This window comes from Haemaphysalis longicornis, unplaced genomic scaffold (genome assembly GCF_048455015.1).
Source record: "Haemaphysalis longicornis isolate Haplotype H1 unplaced genomic scaffold, Haemaphysalis longicornis Haplotype H1 scaffold_1, whole genome shotgun sequence".
Classification (NCBI taxonomy): domain Eukaryota; kingdom Metazoa; phylum Arthropoda; class Arachnida; order Ixodida; family Ixodidae; genus Haemaphysalis; species Haemaphysalis longicornis.
Genome location: NW_027526203.1, coordinates 73,164,168 through 73,183,653, shown reverse-complemented (window position 1 = coordinate 73,183,653; position 19,486 = coordinate 73,164,168). Strand labels below are relative to the sequence as shown.

At 46.7% G+C, this 19,486-nt stretch overlaps 1 protein-coding gene across 1 annotated transcript in view; it reads right to left on the bottom strand.

Annotated features, from left to right (window-relative positions):
- Positions 1-19,486, bottom strand: part of LOC144177602 (TBC1 domain family member 13-like) — an 84,887-nt gene that overhangs the window by 40,917 nt on the left and 24,484 nt on the right. Inside the window, exons 6-7 of the mRNA XM_077705270.1 lie at positions 16,863-17,102; positions 354-491 (exon numbers count right to left, since the gene is read on the bottom strand). Of these exons, the coding sequence (XP_077561396.1) occupies positions 354-491; positions 16,863-17,102 (378 nt within the window). The remainder of the gene's footprint in view (positions 1-353; positions 492-16,862; positions 17,103-19,486) is intronic.

The window sequence follows — 19,486 nt, the reverse complement described above, 5'->3', positions numbered from 1 at the left end:
GCGGTCACTTCATAGACAGCGCTAGCGGTCCGGTCAGAAAAAGCAAATGGCGGCGCCCACCTCTAGCAAGAAAAATGGTGTATATACACCAGCACCTCAGTGCTGATTCCCCTTCCCACTTGTACCCCTGCCATATCACTTCTCGCTAGCACCACCAGAGGCCACCACAGCGTAATGAAAAAGGCGGATGAGGTGCACCCTATTGGGGGGCTTGGGATTAATTTTGACCGCTCAGGGATCTTTAAGGCATGCCGAAATCTCGACACATGGCGTTTTTGCTTCCTGCCTCCGTCTGAAAAGCAGCCACCGTGGCATGACAAACTGAGCATCCCCAATTGGGACGCACTGCCCACCTGCACGTAGCCCAGGCCGGGGTTGAGCTTGGCGTACAGGAAGAGGATGCGTTCCACCACTTCCCAGTGGGCCTCCTGCCCCTCGCCCAGCTGCTCGAGTGGCTCGTGCAGAGGACGGGCCCGCACACACGTCGAGATCTGCATTGCAGCGCTCACAGTCAACAACACTCTCTTCTGTGCCGCCAACCGGAGTAATAGTTTTTACTTGCATCCACAACTGCAATTCACAAAAAGCCATTTTGCATCCACCGATGTACCTTGGTTCAAACTGGTTTGAGGCACCCTTGAGTTCAAACTTGAGCAGTGCAAACATAACGAATCAAATATGCATAGTAAAAGACAACCACAAATCAAGTACCGTACTTACCCGATTGTAACGCGCACTTTTTTTCCGGAAAAATAGGCCAAGAATCGCATGCGCGTTAGAACTGGATACAAAACCGAAACTGCCGAAACAGCAAAAATTTCGTCCCACTCCATCGCCATTGCCATCTCAAGATGGCGTCAAAGCTATTAGCAATGATTTTTTCGGACGCAGTTGCTAGACACAGGAAGCCTAGGTGCCTATGCTTTTTTATCGGTGTTCGCACAAATCGTCAAATTGTTCTACTTGCGCGCTTGATAACAGCAATGGCAGCAGCGGCAACGACAGTGGGCCGCTTCCACGAGTGGCTTACAAGCGGCTCTCACGCGTTCGAAACGAGCGTTCGGCTGAAGCGTGCGTCTCAGGAGAAGCTCGTGGGATGGGCATGCGAGGCATGGGCCACGATCCCATCGACCATGGTTGAACATTCGTTCAGAAGTCTGGCATCACAAACGCGCTTGACGGCACCGAAGACGAGATGCTGTGGTCAGCAGAAAGTGACAAGGAGCTCTCGGAGAGCGACGAGGAGTAAGATGAGTGAGATTGCTACAGGAAATAAGTCGCCCATTTCTCTAGCATTCGTTTTTCTGGGTCACAAAGTTCCGTGCGCGTTACAATCGGAGGTGCAAGTTTTTTCGGTTTTACTGCCAGGAAAATCGGGTGCGCGTTAGAATCAGGGCTGCGTTAGAATTAGGTAAGTACTATTTGCCATTTGCCGTGCTTGGATGTACATATGTGACTGCATTGATTCTTCAGCAAACTAGCTATAGGCACCCTGCAATGCAGTTTGAGGAGCAGATGGCGCCTTCTGGTGGCTGAATTTATAAGCTTGAAGGCATTCGCTCGCGCATGCCCGCGTTCACTGCTGCTGCGTGAGCATGGACTATTTTGGAATTTTATCCCGGTTTTTTATTTCGCGGTGATGTTTCTGCAGCTGACGGTTAATCATGCGGCGACCCTACAGTCGCAAAGAAAAAAAACTGGGCACAGATATTGTGGCCTCAAATGCCACAGTCGGGAGGGCACGCGAGGCCCGAAGCTTTTTACAGCTTCCCGTCGCAGCCGTGGGAGAAAACGTGAAGACAGAAGTGGATTGTCGCCGTGCGGCGAGTAAAGTAAGTGAACTCTGTCAGGGTTCGTACGGACTTCAAAATCAAAAATTCAAGGGTTTTCAAGGACTTCAAGTACCAGAAAACACATTTTTTAAGTTCCCATCTTATGTTTTATCTGGGATTATTTATACCGTATTTACCCGATTCTAACGCGCCCCCGATTCTAACGCGCACCCGATTTTCCTGGCAAAAAAACTGAAAAAACTTGCACCTCCGATTGTAACGTGCACGGGGCTTTGTGACCCAGACAAATGAATGCGAGAGAAACGGGCGATTTATTTCCCGAAGTAATCTCACTCATCTCACTCCTCGTCGCTCTCCTCTGACCACAACATCTCGGCCTCGGTGCCTTCAAGCGTGTTCGCGATGCCGCACTTCTGAACTAACGTTCAACCATGGTCGATGGGATCATGGTCCATGCCTCGCACGCCCATCCCGAGAGCTTCTCCAGAGGTACACGCTTCAGCAGACCGCTCGTTTTGAATGCACGGGAGCCGCTGCTGCCATTGCTGTTATCAAGCGCGCAAGTGAAACGATTTGACGATTTGTGTGAACGCCTATAGAAAAACCTAGGCGCCTAGGCTTGCTGCTATAGAATACTTTCTGCGTCCGAAAAATCGTTGCTAAAAGCTTTGGCGCCATCTTGAGATGGCTATGGCGATGGGTGGGACAAAATTTCCGCTGTTTCGGCAGTTTCGGTTTTGTATCCGATTCTAACGCGCATTCGATTTTTCAGCCTATTTTTCCGGGAAAAAAGTGCGCGTTAGAATCGGGTAAATACGGTAACTTTTTCAACACAATGCAAAATTTTGATATTGCCTAATACCTAAGAACATTAATGCACATTTAGATAGGCGCTATGGGTTCATGAATGCTCCCTCAGATTTATTTTTTTTATTTCATAGTTAGTATTTAGAGGTTTTTCTTTTTTCTTGGTGTTTTGCTGAGGCTGTTTGATTTCAAAACTTAGTTAATGTTGCCTGCATCTCCTGCTTTGTCAGCAAGAGTGTCAGCTGAAATTAACTCATCAAGTGTTGCTGCAAGGCAGGATGAACTATGTACACCTCCACCATTTGCACGTAAAAGCAAATGCAGATGGAGCGTATGAGGCACAGCAAACCTGCAATGAAAGGCTGTCCACAGACTAGATGGAACATGCAAGATAGAGAACAGAAGCCGGCTTTCACGGGATTGTATCGTGACATGAATTCTATTGAGCAGTGCTGCTCCCAATGTTGCCTCGTAATAATGAGAATCCACAACTCGTAATTTCACGCAATACACTGAAACGTGATTGTTACGATGTTTCTTTACATTTTTAACACCAAAAATTCACGACAAACACTTTAAATTCTTGTGAAAAGATAGGGCCATTTATTCTCTCCAGAAAAATCAAGGGTTTTCAAGGACCCTTTAAAAATTCCAGGACTTTCCAGGCCTTGAAATTTACACTTCTAAATTCAAGGGTTTTCAAGGTTTTCAAGGACCTGTGCGAACCTTGTCTGTTAGTTCGGGAAATCATGGCACGCTACAAAAGCCAGTAATTAGCGTCAGTCTGCATTTGGTACAATGCGGTCGCCTCGACGTCGTAGCTTACCATTTGTTTAACGTCTGGTGGTTTGTAGTTCAATACCTTCTAATACAATTGACAAATATCATACTTTACCCTTCTTTTCGACTCCATGTGCTCATACTTGTGGCTTATATATGCAGAGGTCGGCAAACTCACTCATGAGTCCACTCACTCAGACTCATTTGGACTCAAACTCACGCGTGAGTTTGAGTTTGAGTGAGCGCGAGGCTAGTGTGGCATGGTGAGTTTGAGCTTGAGTGAGTTTGAGCCGAGTGATCACGACTGAGTTTGAGTCCGATTGAGTTTGAGTCCATTTTGAGTTCTGAGTACATTTTGAGTTTGAGTCCATTTTGAGTTCTGAGTACATTTTGAGTTTGAGTCCATTTTGAGTTCTGAGTACATTTTGAGTTTGAGTCCATTTTGAGTTCTGAGTACAATTTGAGTTTGAGTCCATTTTGAGTTCTGAGTACATTTTGAGTTTGAGTCCATTTTGAGTTCTGAGTACACTTTGAGTTTGAGTCCATTTTGAGTTCTGAGTACATTTTGAGTTTGAGTCCATTTTGAGTTTGAGTTCATTTTGAGTTCTGAGTACAATTTGAGTTTGAGCTCATTTTGAGTTTGATTACATATTGAGTTTTCAGTACATTTTGAGTTCTGAGTAAATAGGAGTTTTAATTTGGAGTTTGAGTACATATGAGTAGCCTAGCAGGCAGCTATGGTTGGCTGTTAAGTTTCATGCGTCACTGTGGGCTCGGAATTCAAGTTACCTGCGGGTATGGCACCAATCGCGATCTGCATGATCGGTTGGGAGGGAGGTGGTGTCTGATTTTTTTTAGTTTCTTGTTGAATTTTTATGGCCATAAGCACTTGCTGTATACCTAATTTTCGCGGCTGGGCGCGTGAGTGATAATTGACTGGTGAGGTCATAAAAAAGGGTTGTCTTAACTTTTCCTCCTGACGGATCCACTAAGAGCGTGGGAAAGGGTGGTGGGAAAGCACACGGCGGCGCTGGCGTGCTGGTTGTTCGCCTGCTACTGTTAACGGCTTGATATACTAGGGGTAACAAAGGAAGAGGTGAGAGCCGGGGGGAAATGGGGGCGGGGGCTGTCCTTTCTACTGTTTCAAATGAATTAGCTGAATTGACTGGGCAGCGCCCCTTAAGACAGAATAATGACCACATTAGATTGGGTGAAAAGTGAAACTGATGAGGCTAAGGCGTGTAAGGTATCAAATGAAAGGTCCGGATTAACGGAATCACGTGGGGTAAATAAAAAAAATGCTTCCTGATTGTAGTCATCAGGCAGTCATAATGAGTCATAGATTGGGTTAAAATTCAAAATGACGCTGCGAGGGCATGTGGGGAATCAAATTCAAGGTCTCGATGTGGGGAATCATTCGGGACGAACATGAGATATGGATATATCATGACGTAGTCATGGTAAATCAAAGATTCGGTTAAAATTCAGGTTCATGACGCTAGGGCGTATCAAATTAAAGGTCTCGATGAGGGTAATCACGTGCTTGCTGATTATTATCACGACATAGTCAAAATGGGTCATAAATTAGGTTAAAATTCACAATGATGCCACTGGGTGTCCGGGGTATCAAATTGAAGGTTCCGATAAGGAAAATTACGTGGGACAAAAATGTGGTAGGGCTATATCATGAGATAGTCATGGTTAGTCATTGATTGGTTTAACGTTCAAATTGATTTCGCTAGGATGTGATGGGTATCAAATCAATGGTCTTGATGAGCCGAATCACGTGGGAGAAATACAAAAATGCTTCCTGGTTATAACCATTAGATTGTCACGGCGAGTCTTATATTGGGGTAAAATTCGAAGTGACCCCGCTAGGGAGTGTAGGGTATCAAATTTACGGTCTTGAAGAGGGGAATCACGTGGTACAAATAAAACAAAGGCTTCGTAGTTCGAATCATGAGATGGTCATTATGAGTCATAGATGGGGTTAAATTCAAGGTGAGGCCGCTGAAGCATGTGGGGCGTCAAATTGAAGGTTCCAGTTAGGGGAATCATGTCGGACACCTAAATAATGCGTCCTGGTTACAGTCATGAGTCATGGTTAGTTTGACTGGTATGAATTCCATATGACCCTGCTAGGGTGTGTGGGGTATCAAATTAAAGGTCTCGTCGAGGGGGTCACGTGGGACAAATATGAAAATGCTTTCTGGTTATAATTATGAGGATATCGCAAAAGGTACACACTCACTCTCACACTCTCACTCTCACTCACACACTCTCACTCTCACTCACACTCACACTCTCACTCTCACTCTCACTCACACTCTCACTCACACTCTGACTCACACTCTGACTCTCACTCTGACTCTCACTCTCACTCTCACTCTCACTCTGACTCTCACTCATACTCATACTCTCACTCATACTCTCACTCATACTCTCACTCTCACTCACACTCACACTCTCACTCTCACTCACACTCTCACTCACTCACACTTTCACTCTCACTCTCATTCAGTCACACTCACACTCACACTCTCACTCTCACTCTCACTCTCACATCACACTCTCACTCTCACTCTCACACTCTCAATCTCACACTCTCAAACTCTCACTCTCACTCTCTGACTGTCTCAATCTCTGTGAGGCCATGTGAGTTCTGAATTCATTTTGAGTTCTCAGCCCATTTTGAGTTCTGAGTTCATTTTGAGTTTTGAGTACATTTTGAGTTTTGAGTCCATTTTGAGTTTGAGTACATTTTGAGTTTTGAGTACATTGAGTTTTGAGTACATTTTGAGTTTGAGTACATTTTGAGGTTTGAGTCCATTTTGAGTTTTGAGTTCATTTTGAGTTTGAGTACATTTTGAGTTTTGAGTCCATTTTGAGTTTGAGTACACTTTGAGTTTGAGTACATTTTGGGTTTTGAGTACATTTTGAGTTTTGAGTCCAAATTGAGTTTGAGTACATTTTGAGTTTGAGTACATTTTGAGTTTGAGTACATTTTGAGTTCTGAGTACATTTTGAGTTTTGAGTCCGAGTGAGTTCTGAGTTTTGAGCTCAATGTGAGTTTGAGTTTGAGTGAGCACAGATGTGCTGCTCAGCATTGAGTCTGAGTTTGAGTGAGTGGTGATTCGAAAAAAAAAATTGTGAGTGAGTTTGAGTGAGCCGCGCCAACTTTGCCGAGGTATGTATATATGTATTCGAGAGTAATGACCCAACCACTCGTGATGTGCTTAGCAAATGTGCGTGTTCATTGGGAGCCATCCTTCGTTTCTTCATTGTGCACGGTTGGCGTCTGCAGTTGAGATATGAACATGGCCCGGCGCTGTCGCTCGCGTTTCTTATCCGTGGACCACTTCGCTGTTCATTCATGCTGATTGAAAAGAACTGCAATACAGTTGAACCTCGTTATAAGAGACACTGATGTAAGAGACAAATGGGTATAAGAGACACTATTCACCCACATGGTTGGCTGCCCTATCTTTCCCATTAAATTGACCTCTTTTATAACAGACATCGGATGTAGAAGACAGTTGGTTATAAGGGACAAGTCATCCTTGAACTTTAATCAATAATCTCGCATGTAACAGACATTTTAACTCCAGATGCAGTGCCACCAGTCACTAAATGCAGTTGCTTCCGTTGTGGAAACACAGGTGGACGACAGGCGCCTGCAGTCGCTGTTTATTATAACTTCAGCAAACACACAGTGCTTCAGTCAGCTATAAAATGACGATGAGGAGCCCTGCCAATGGAAATGCAACTTGCAGAAGTGGTTGAAGCTTACTGCCATCCATTGAGGTGCGACCGCACATGCGGGCTCTCCCATTCGCGTAGCTCCCAATCAAGAAGCATTGCAGATTTTGGGTTCTGCGAGCGTAATTAATAGCCTGAGCACACAGCGGGAGAAGCTGTGCGCTCTGGCTATTCATCAGGCTTGTGAACTCAACGTCTACAATTCATCTTCTAAAAGCTTGTGGAATCGATTGTAAAAATAGTGTAAATACAGTCATAAAGCAAACAAAGATTCAGAACTGTTTCATAAATTCTGGGGGCCAAACATAAATTAGAATGAATCTTTTGCAACATGCGTTAGCGCTCTTTTGAGCTTATTTTAGTCATACAGTGCCCACATTGAACTAGGGTCTGATTAGTAAGTGAAAACATGGTTCCTTGCTTATAAGAGACATCTCATATAAGAGACACAAACTGCTCCCCAGTACGTGTCTCTTATAAAGGGGTTCAACTGTATTAGTGAATAACGCCCAGTACATTATTAAAGCTGACGAAAACATGTGCAACGTTCAAGCAAGGAAGAAAAAATGTATATGCGCAGTGTATTTTGTTTTTAGTCACGTTTCTTGTATGACACAGCTTGATATTACTGCACTTTGACATTATTCCTCATTCTTCAATTGTTTCAGTTCGGAGGATTCTTCAACCTGGCAGCCCAGTCGGGGATAAAGTGTGTACTCCAGTCATCTTGTAAATGTCATTCAAATAAAACGCAACTGCGGCAAAGCGCTTGCTATGCTTTATCGACTCATGCTGCCGTATCAACAAGTGCATTTGCTGGAAGTTCAATTTTCAGAGGCCTCACCGTCAGCTGCGAATTGAATTCGGGCGGAAAGGTAGCTAAGGCACACAGCGAAACGAAATAAAAGCGCGTGAAGTATTAACAGACGTTTAACGCCAGCATTACATGAAATGTTTTTCTCAAGCTTTGAACTGCAAGCTGGGAACTCGCGAGCTAGCAGCTGCTGGGCCATGTTGTTTTGGTTACTTATTTTCAGACTAATTGTAGTACACGTGTCATGCTCTGCTGGGAAAGACGTGTTTTGGGGACTCCAGATTCGTACACTTCCCGGATCCAAAAAAAAAATGATTGCTTTCGAACAAGTGGCGTTCTTCCTACTGTATTTATAGCTTCCTTGAACCCGCAATGCAAGCCTCCCGATCGCAGTTTTTCACCGTATGCTGCTGGGCTATAATGGCAAATCCAAGTGTATTGTTTGCTGCAAACGCAGCAGAAAGATGTCCTCGGCAAAATCTAGCGCTGCGTGCCGTTTAAAACTCAAATCACAGATTCCCGCATCACGGAAAGCAATGCTAACACAGCTGTGGCCTCGCGCGGAGCGCCTGCGTGTTTGGCGCCGCCGCCGTTGGCGGCGCGCATGTCAGCTCAATGGATTGATTGATTGATTGATTGAATGTAGGGTTTAACGCGCCGACGCAACGCAGGCGATGAGGCGCGCCGTAGTGGAGGGCTCCGGATTAATTTTGACCACCTGGGGATCTTTAACGTGCGCCGAAATCTCGTGCACACGGGCGTTTTTGCTTTTCGCCTCCATCAGAAAAGCGGCCGCCGCGGCCGGGAATCGAACCCGCGACCTCGTGCTCAGCAGCGCAACGCCTTAGCCACTGAGCCACCGCGGCGGGTTCAGCTCAATGGAGGCACCACCCGACCATTGCAGGGTGCCTATAAGGGTACCAATTAAACATCCCTTTTTACCCACCTGTGTTTTTACATGCCTGTGCTCAATCAGGGTGCCCAGTATATTTCCAGGGTATCCTTGACTACTGTAACTATTTAATTCTCTGCACAATGTTGTAGCGTCATAATATCCCAAACTATACAATACGACCGACCAGGGCTGTGCACTCAAGACAGCCTTCTGCTACTACGCCAGTTGGTGGGAGGGGGGCGTCGGGGTCCCCTTAAGGTTCCTGGCATCCTCCTGGCAGTAGACTTGCAGAAAGCCTTTGACACGGTGGCGCACACAGCGATACTGAAGGCTCTCGAAGGGGCTGGAGTTGGCACACGAATCATGAACTTTGTGCGATCATTCCTGGTGGCCCGAACGTTTGAGGTCAAATCTGGATCGGGCCACACAAGGACGTTCTCAAATGCCAGGGGAGTGCCGCAGGGTGCCATCTTGTATCCAGTCCTCTTTAACATCGTGATGCGAGGACTGGCTGTAGAACTACGGAAAATTCCGCACCTAGGCTTGACATTCTACGTGGATGACATCACGCTGTGGGTGGACCCCAAGGGCACGAACTTGAACACAGCAGATGTACAGGGAATCATGCAGCAAGCCTTGGACACCATCGATAACTACCTCCCTTCCATTGGCATGCAGCCGTCACCAGAAAAGACTAACCTTCTCCTGGCAGGTGGCTACGACTCGGAGCGAGCGAAGATAAGCCTTACACTGGCCGGCAAGACCATACCCGACCAGCGGAGCGGTGGGTGAGGATCCTTGGGGTTCCCCTCTGTGAGGTTGGTGGACCGAAGGAATGGATCCGTCAGCTTAAGCCAAGGTGGCGCCGACGCCTCCACCTCATCCGCTGCATAGGCAAGCAACCACTTTGGCGGTGCCAGCACACGCACCATCAGGATATTATGCCTGGCAACACTCACTTCTAAAGGCCGAACCGCATGGAGCGTTTTTTCACGCGATTCGCGCGCGTCGGCGTTGCGCGTGTGTTTTTTCGACGCCGGCGTTGACGATTCCGCGCCCGCGGCAGCATCTGCCTTGGCTAGATTCTGACGCGCGTCGCGCGCGGCAGTGGGAGGAGCCTGGCGACTTGCGCCAATGGGGAGGCGCGCGCCTCATGGCGGCGGTTTCGAAGCGCTCGAGACCGCCGGCTCGCTCCGCCGGGGATGTTTAGGCTTGCCACCGCAGCGGATATTGAATGGGCGCTTTCACTAGCGGCGCGGATGATGTTTTATAGTACCGTTTTCACCCACATTATAAGCTCCTTTACCACACAAGCAACTTCGTTCGTGCCTTGAGCGGCATTTGAGAGAGCGCTCAGAAGCGGTCGCTCGAGCTCCCGACGCCACTTCGCGGCCAAAGCCGCCGCCATGTTTCCCCCGCCTGCCGCGCCGCGCGCAGCGTGCGGGTGGCTTCGCGGCAGCGGCAGCGCGCCTGTGGCGTGCGCGGCGCGTTTTCGCGAGCAGAAAACGCTCCATGCGGTTCACGCTTAAGGGGGGACGTGGCTTTCAAAATCAACTTTTTTATTTCTTTGTGGATTTTGATGAAAATTGGCACAGCAACTGGAAATGCTTCTGTGATAACACCATAAAAATTTGAAGGTAATATTTTGATAACTTTTTTATGTATGAAATTTTCTTTCTGTTCCGCTTGTACCGAGCTTGAGCAGCTTATAAAACACGATAGAAAACTTGTTCGAAGTGCTTTGCATTCCCAAATGAATGGACGAGGTCGTGACAGTTTTAGAATTTTTTTTTTACAACACAATGTTTTTTAGTTTTCATTTTTATAGAGGTTAATGTGCAACAGGCATGTCAACTGTGAACGATTATTTGAATAAAAAAATCACAAAAAACAAATCTGGAAAACTAAAAGTGTCACGACCTGAACAGTTCATCAAGGAATGTAATGCAAGAAACGGAATCAAAATAGACCCAGCGGTCACGAAGAAATCCCTGGGACAAGCGACACAGGTGGCAAAAAAAACTGTTTTGAGAAAACGGCTTCCGAAGTTGCAACATAGGTTTCACATATCAAAAGTCGTCACGGTTGTAGCCTTTCATGTCCTTTTGAACATGGGGCTTCTGGAAGGCCTTGCCTTGAAATTGGAGTGCCTTTTCAGCCTTTCTCTTTCCAGAAAACATCATTTTCAGCTCCTCCGTGAAGAGTACATACCCCCCTTTGCAAACCAAACGGAGGGGAGATGGGTTTCAATGGGCTTTCAATGCAAAGTAGGTTAGTTGGTTGGCTGTATCGCACTGGACAACCTCCTTTTGCAGTGTTGTCACCATGGCAACAAGTTAAGCATTTTTTTAACTTAAATTTGAACATTTTTGGCTTTTTTTTCATGTTTTATCTTGCCTGGCACAGCAACTTAGTACTCATAGTGCAGGTGTTCATTGCCAAAAGTTTGCATACCACAAGGTTGAAAATGAGCTACTTTGAAGCTTGGTAGAGTATTCTGCATAACTCCCAACTTCAATGCAAGAGCATATTTTTTTTTACTACTTTTGACATTCAAGGCATCCAATATTTCTCGCAGCACAGCTAGTATGCCCTGAGCAATGGTATCAATAATTTCCCTAAAAAAATCACTGTTAAATGCTGCCACAGTAACGTACATTTTTAACGCAGAGAGCATATTTTTATTCCTATATTACTAACTCAAACCTGTTTGCATGAAAATTACAAGTGCACGGGAAACGTTGCGCAAGAAAGGCGATATGGCTCGCGCGCATCGCAGCGCACGCTTACCGCGACATATCGAGCTTTGATTATACCTGATATGGCTGGTCAGGTCGCTTTTAAGATTAAAACTAACGTCGCAGGCATTAATTACAACTACTGGCGTTCAATCGTAACCGGTTGCCCAGTCATGTGATGCTCCAATGCACGTCGGCTATGCCGTGCACGCCGCAGCGTTTGACGCGTCGACCGTTTCTTTCTCAAGGCTAGCGAGCCCACAGTCAAAACACAGCAATAACTAAGCGTGTAAACATCGCAAATCCGACTAAAAGTTCACTTCACGAACCGCTATCGCAAGCGCGCACACCGCGTCACCCTCCGGGGTCTGGCGACGGTAGAGTCACGCGCACCACGAAGCGTTCGATGACCTCCGCCTTTCGAGCCACACAACTTCCCGTAATCTGGCTCGTTATCTCTGGCATTCCCATCGCGATAACGTCCGTGTTGAATACCACAGATTGAACAGAAACTTGGCCGAGCGAAGCGGCGAAAATGAACTCAATCCGCTCGCTACGCAGCTCAGGCGGCCGCCATCTTGCGTTGCGCCCGCGACATCCAATCGGGAGGGTCGTAGTTCAGCGCCCCGACCGGAGGACCAATACCGCTTCAGCATCTATTTCTAGCTTCGTTTGTGCGTCGTTTCTTTTCTGCCGTTTGTGCGTTTGTGAATGAACGAAGATAAAAGAGACGAGCGGAACGGGAAAGACGATCGCTCGGCCGATCTAACCATATCAAAATGGCCGCGCCCGGTGGCACCGTTGCGGAGATAGAGCGCTCCGAAAATTGCCGTTTTTTCGCCCTTTTGCGCTGATAGTTTGTCACCGCGCCTGACAAAAGTATTTTTTTATGCCACTTTGCGACGCTTTTCAGCGTAAAAACTTTGCAGACGCACAGAATAGGAAACATAGAAGCCGAATATGTGGGTTTCAAAAAAACGATGTTTTGGTCATTTTTCCGAAGTTGAAAGCCGCGTCCCCCCTTAAGGCATGCTACGGAGCAGCTTGCTTCACATTGAACCAAACACAGTACGCACAAATGGAGGTCCTCCATCTCGAATGTCTCCACGCAATAACTGGCCTGCTGCGTCACACGAGGACTGAAGAGCTCTACAGGTACTCCGACCTCCCTCCCCTCAAAGCCTTTATCGAGGCACACAATGAAGGCCATGAACTACAACGGCAAAACACAACTGCGGGCAGAGGACTCCTCACCCTCACAAAAGGACTACCCCTCGATGCACCCAAACTGCCACGCCTGCTGGAGCCTTGGCTCGATGTGCTCCTCAAGCTTCCAAAACCACTCTCCAAAAAATGCCATCAGCAGGATCATGAAGCTGAGCGTAGAGCAGCAGTTGCCCGTACTGACAGAACCTGGAACTCTGTGTTCATGGCAGCCACCTGGAACCCCATCACGCACAGAGCCAGGCTAGCTGCGATCTCCCCAATCGGCACATGCAGACAGATCCACGTGTATAAGCACCAACCCAGCCCAGACCGGATTTCACTGTCCGCCATCCTGTGTGCAGTGGACGAGGTTTGTGGGGAGACCCGCCAAGGACTGAGGCAGACAGGGGAGAGGGTGGTGATCTACACAGACAGTAGAGAGGCCATAAAAATCCTTGGCCACACCCCCAGGACTGGCACGCTTGCTCACGGGATCAAAATGGCAAGCACAGTGCTGTGCCGGCACTATGGAGTAAAGGTGAGGGTGGACTGGGTACCAGGTCACGCCGGTGGCATTGGCAATGGAGCCGCACTGGCGTTGGCGAGCGAGCTAATGGACGACCGCTTCGCCCTGTTGACCCAGACTATGCCCGCACCAGACGACCCTGACCTAGGAGCCACAATTCTGGCAGCCAAGAAGGAGCGAAGGCGTGCCCTTTGGCAGCACATCCCCACCAACCACCACCCACTGCCCCGAGGACTGCCACGGGGGGCTCAGGTCCTCATCCACAAGGCACGTGCTGAGGCCGCACTAACAGAAGACGTGCTCGCCAAATGGCGGGCCCACCACTGATGCAGGCCCAGGGCTACCGACGACGACGACGACAGCGACGACGGCGACCACGAACAGGGCCCCATAGTGAGCTGCTCCACATGCACCATGGAAGTGTGCCCAACAGTGACCCACTTGCTGTGGGAGTGCCCTGGCTACCAGGACCCCCGTTCCCAGTACCTGCCACCGCACATCAGCAGCCTGCACCAATGGACCACCCCCAACAACAGCCGCGACACCCTGCTCTCCTTCTGGGCGTTCGCTCACGAGGCAGGCATCGATCGCCACATGTGATTGCAAATGTACACCATGTACACGCATGTGTGTACGCACTTCTTTCTCTTCTTTCTTTGTTTGTTTCTGTCTTTTCTCCGACACCCTTCTTCCCCCCTATTAGGCCAAAGAGCCATTCCACAATAAATAAAGACTTTTCATTCATTCATACAATACGAGCTCAATTTCAAAGCTTCTAGAGAGCTTATGTTATCTCAAAGAAATGCTTCAGGCATTGCTTCAACAAACAACCTTAATGCTTTTCTTTGAAGTTATTTAACAACAGCGGCTGGCAACTATTTTCTACATGTAATGCCTCCAGTCTTCTGATTTTTTAATTATTTCTTTGCTAGTTTTCAACTTAAGCTTAAGCATGAGGCACTAAACACTGCCCCAATGACTGACGAAGTTATCAATGCTACGCACAAGACAGATGAGAAAGGATTCTGGGCTGATGAAACTGAGGACACGTGTGCATATGTGCCTCAATTTCTAATACCTGTCCTTGGAGCACATCAGAAAGATTACATTCAAGACCACAGTTATATTAATAACGAAATTGACATGTTTTATTTCGACATCACTTGAATCTGAGAAGCATTGTTCACATTTTTCCTCACAAGCTCGAAGCTCTTTTCTTTCTTCCTTTTTTTTTTTTTGCAAAAAAGCCAGAACAATGGTATGGTCCTTGTGGTGAAGAATAATTCCTTTCTTTAATCATTCCCTATTCAAACTTCTGGAATAAGTAAAATAAAATAAAATACCTCCAAACATCTAAGGTATACTGTGAATCGAACGGAACAGTGAACCCTATCCACAAAGTGTTTGAATTCATGCCCATTTGCCCACCTTTGGTTACTTTCCCTGACTTGAGTCACACTTTGAAAACTACCCCCAACAATTCCCCAATTACTGCTGGTGCACGAGGTCTTTCGGGCATTCCTCAGTTGCTGGGCGCTTCATCAAAAAGAAAAAAAAAGAAAACTGTTCTGGGAAGATTGGCAAACCAATCCAACAAAAAAATTGCACCCACCTCCCCGCGAGGGGAACCCTGTGTAGATGCAACGCATCGTGGGGATCACTTGGTGTTTCCGTTGGATTGATTCTGAAATCGTGTGAAACGTGTCGGGAACGCGTATGATTATTGTTTCATAATTATTATTATGTTTTATTGGCCAATCTTGGTCAATCTCTCTAAGTGGTATGCTTGGGGCTTCGCTGTCGCAACGACCTTTACTCCATCATTGTTGCTGTAAGTGGGAGCTTCTTTTCTTTTATTGCAAGTATTAATGATTGCCCCATCATGCGTTGTATCAGCAGCTTCTTGACGTAGTTTGAATGAGTCAAGGATATAAGGCGCGTTCGTAGCATTTCATTCTGTCTCGGTTTTGTGGCGCAGTGGGAAGAGCACCATGTACCTCGCGTTCCGCCCACAGGGTCGTGGAATCGAAACCGGGCGCCGCTAACTATTTTTTTTATGTAGTGTACGGGGAGGGGTGTGGACGGACAACGCCGTATGGAGGGACAAGGTGAGTGAATGAGATGCAGTCGCATCTAATACCTAGCAGGCAAAAGAAAAGTACAGACTGCCCAAGAAGGTGACATAGTTGGTAGACACCAGTTGCAAGTATGTATTCACTGCACTGTCTGTAGCCCGAAAACTTCCAGATGCTACTTCAATTAGTGCACGACTGTTCACTATGAGTGAGAGAGTATCTCCCATATTAACTTATTTTTTTTTGCTCTTTTCTTATGAGATGTACACATATCTTAACAAGTGTTACTACAATTCTACCTGGCATTTTCTACCTGCCAAATGAAATTTCATGTTAAATCTTACACACACCTTAAAATCTAAATCAACAAGGTGCAAATTTTAGCCCTAATTTTTTAAACATTGCATAGCATTTTTGACTTAAACAACCATGACCCACAACAAAAGAGATTCTGCACTTGACGGGGATTGAGTGCCCACCCTCTAGGCCTTGTGTCAGGACAGAACAACCAAGGCATGATGCGATCGCAACACAGAATGCTAGCTAAGGCGAAAATGAAGCTTCTTTGAAATAACAATGCAGGTGGCAGTGCACACGGGGCTGCCTGTGTAAACTAAGTGCCCCAGTGTGCACTGGACACAGCCCTCACGTACTCCTTAGTGCTTGTTACGGTGTTAGTGAGATGTGTGCTGGAATAAGGTGCATAAAGGTACCAGAAAAATAGAATTGCTTGGGTGTGGGCGAGTTGGTTCATATCGACCTAAACATTCAGCTTGAATGAAAAAAACCCCAGGACTGAGGAAGACAACACGGACACAATGCTGACTATCAACTGAGTTTACTAACAAAAAAGGGGAACATATATACATGAAACATTGCACAACATTGACACAGTGCAACACTTTTTTTTTAGATTAGTTAACAGGATAACCTGAAGGAGAAACAACTGGACTTTCTTAGCGACTATCTTGTTAACTAATCTTGGAAAAAAAAGAGTGTTGCACTGTGCCAATGTTGTGCAATGTTTCATGTATATATGTTCTCCTTTTTTGTTAGTAAACTCAGTTGATAGTCAGCATTGTGTCCGTGTTTCCTTCCTCAGTCCTGGGGTTTTTTTTCATTCAAGCTGAATTTTCAGGTCAAGTACCAGAAAAACACAACAGCTATAGGCTGTCAGTTACGCAAGTGCTAGCGCCACAACGTTTAGGTTTGTTTGTGCAAGCCAAAAAACATTCACAACTTATGCGAGGCACAGTTCATTGCAGGAATGCCCCTTCTCAAACAAGAAGAAGACGGTGACCACATTTGCAGTAGGATCCACCCCTTCCATCCTCCAACCTACAACAATGCGAACACAATGACAGCAGCACTGCTACTCCACATACCCTTCAATGAAAACCCGTGTGGCACAACAGTACACATCCTGTGCGGCCCACAGCAGCCCGCAGGAGAGACACTGTGGCACTCACGTTGGTGATGCCCTGTCGCGAGCGGGTGACGTTGGCGGCCCGCAGCATGCTGCGTTGGACCCGCTCGCGCAGCCCCTGGATGCGGGGATTGGCCGCGATGCGGGTGCATGGGTGCTCGGTGGGCCGCTGGAAGAAGCACATGTCCGGGCATAGCCGCCGCACGTCCTTGTCGATCTGCAGGAGCACCTCGTTGTCCCGGAAGTACGCCTGCCACCGGCTGCTCGGGCTCACGCTCAGCGGCTGCGCCGCCCAACCACCACACCAATCATATTCGGTTAGGCCGCAAATAGCCACTACGGCTCAGTGATTAGGGCCACCAGAATGAACCAGAATCAAACAACAAAAAGAAGCCTTAATGGGGCCCTTCCTGAAATTGAATTGAACTTGCATTTTGTCTGCATGGCCCCTTTAAAGGGGCCATGCAAACAAGATGCAAGTTTGGTTCATTTGAAAGGTTGCCTCGTTAGAATCATACTGACACCACTTTTAACGCACACTTCGCTCAAACAAGCTATATAATTAGGAGAAAAGGGAATGGCCATGTGGCCCACTAGCTCATTTCCCGCAACAGAGCCTATGATGTCATATGACCAGCTGTGCGATTGGCTGAGGCCGGCAAAAGCACATGCAGATTAGGCAGGGCTTATAAGCTTGCCGAACGAGCTATTTGCACTTAAATGTAATGCATATTCATTTTACAGCAGTAATAATGGTTCGGTGAACAATGAAAGTTGCAAAACTACACGTAAGCATAGAAGTACTGATGTGCACTGCTGTTGGTACTAGACGCACTATGCTTGTTTTAGCAGCACAGCAGTCCAACGCATTGGAGTTTTCTTACACGACACTGGCCGACTGGCGTAAGCGACGGTGTCTTAAGTGACCCTGTTTGTCGAGGATACCCCATGTTTCATGAACCGATTACTTTCTACAGTAACAGAAGCAAGCCAGGTGCGAATACAGTCAAAATCAAAGCAACAGCGGACACCGGCCCGTGGCTGAGTATGCTAGCGCCCTCTGGGACGACTGACGGCAAGCAAGGCTGCAGAGCTGAATGTCAAAGTGGAAGTTCGTTTGAATACGCGCACTTACAACTTCACGGCAGACGTCACGGAAACACTTTATTTGGCAAGAAAATCAAAATTTTAATCAAATTGATTAATTTCTCAGTATCATTTGCTGTCGGACAAGTGCTGGGGGCACTATAAAACACGAAATCTTTTAAATAAAACAAATTTGTATTTTGTCTGCATGGCCCCTTTATCTCTTTCGTGACCCCACCATCGTTCACAGGTGAACGATGATTTTTAAACCTCCCGCAGAAAGTAAAAACGCCACTATTCGGACAACTGACACCATCTAGTGTGTTCATTGGAAACCCCTTCATCAGTTTCATTGCTGTTTGCTTACATTTCGCGTGGGTAGACGGCATCGTGAGTGAAATTGGAACCCAAGGTAGCGGCGAGTTAGGCGAAAATGGCGTCCTGTTTACTGCGCGCTCGGCAAAGGCAGACAGCAGTTTCAGGGACTTCGGCCACTGCTGCTGCCGATTTTTTTTTACCCCAGCAGCAGTGATGACTCCAGCAATGATGTGGATTCTTCAGATTTTAGTTCTGGTGAAAACTCTCCCATTCAACAGCCTCAGACTTCGACAGGTGCTGCCAGGAAATGTTTGTTTTTGACTTCGCGCTGTATTTATAAACAAAACGTGCCTTATATCTAACTGCAGCATTACTTTCATGTGTAGGGTGTGGACAACGTGCGGCAAGGATATTTTGCCAAATGCACCACGCTGTATCGCGTTATCATCTTCAAGGCAGCCTTGCGCTGGTGTATAATTAGCGCTGCGGAGCAACGCGTGCTGCTTCTCAAGAGCGCTATTTTTTTCTTGCTTTTTAGCACTGAAGTGATAATGATTTTGTGTCAGAACGAAAGCAGGTATGCTTGGGTGCACATTTTAGAGAGACTGACTGACTCTCGAGTGGCTTCGCGGAGTGGCACACCTGTCAGGGCCGCTAGGTTGGTAGGCCCGCAAAAATCCAGAACTTGGTGTACAGCATTCTTGTTTATACTGAGTCATAGATTAGGAACGTATAGAAACATTTTGTATACCTTAGAATTCCTAAAATAATTTTTAGGCTCAGTAAAATCGCATATTTGTGTTTTGTGTATACTTTTTCTCTGCATTTCTTTTATGTTTCGTCACCCAATAAACAGCCAATAATCACACCTCTCGCAAAACTGCTGTTATGCGTTTGAAAGAGAAATCTGTAAGCTACAATTTCATGCAGAGCAATGCTAAATGCGTCCAGTAGCTCAAGAGAAAAAAAAAAGTTTCCTGGAAGCACCCAAAAGCAGCCGTTTTTCCTGTAGTCATGAAAGAGTTAAGCAGGTAAGCTGCACAAGTGCCTTACGAAATGAATTTAGAATTAGCTCGAACTGGGTGAACTTTGCAAAAAAAGCGTTGCTCGCGCTGTGTCATTTTCTTCGGTTCTGGCACACACAGTTCACTCCCCAATACGTACATTCCAGCCAGATGAAATTTGCCCGGTGAAATTTGCCGTCCTGGCAGTTTTTCTTTAGTTGAACCTCTATGGAACCACAAAACTATTATTCGCTATTCC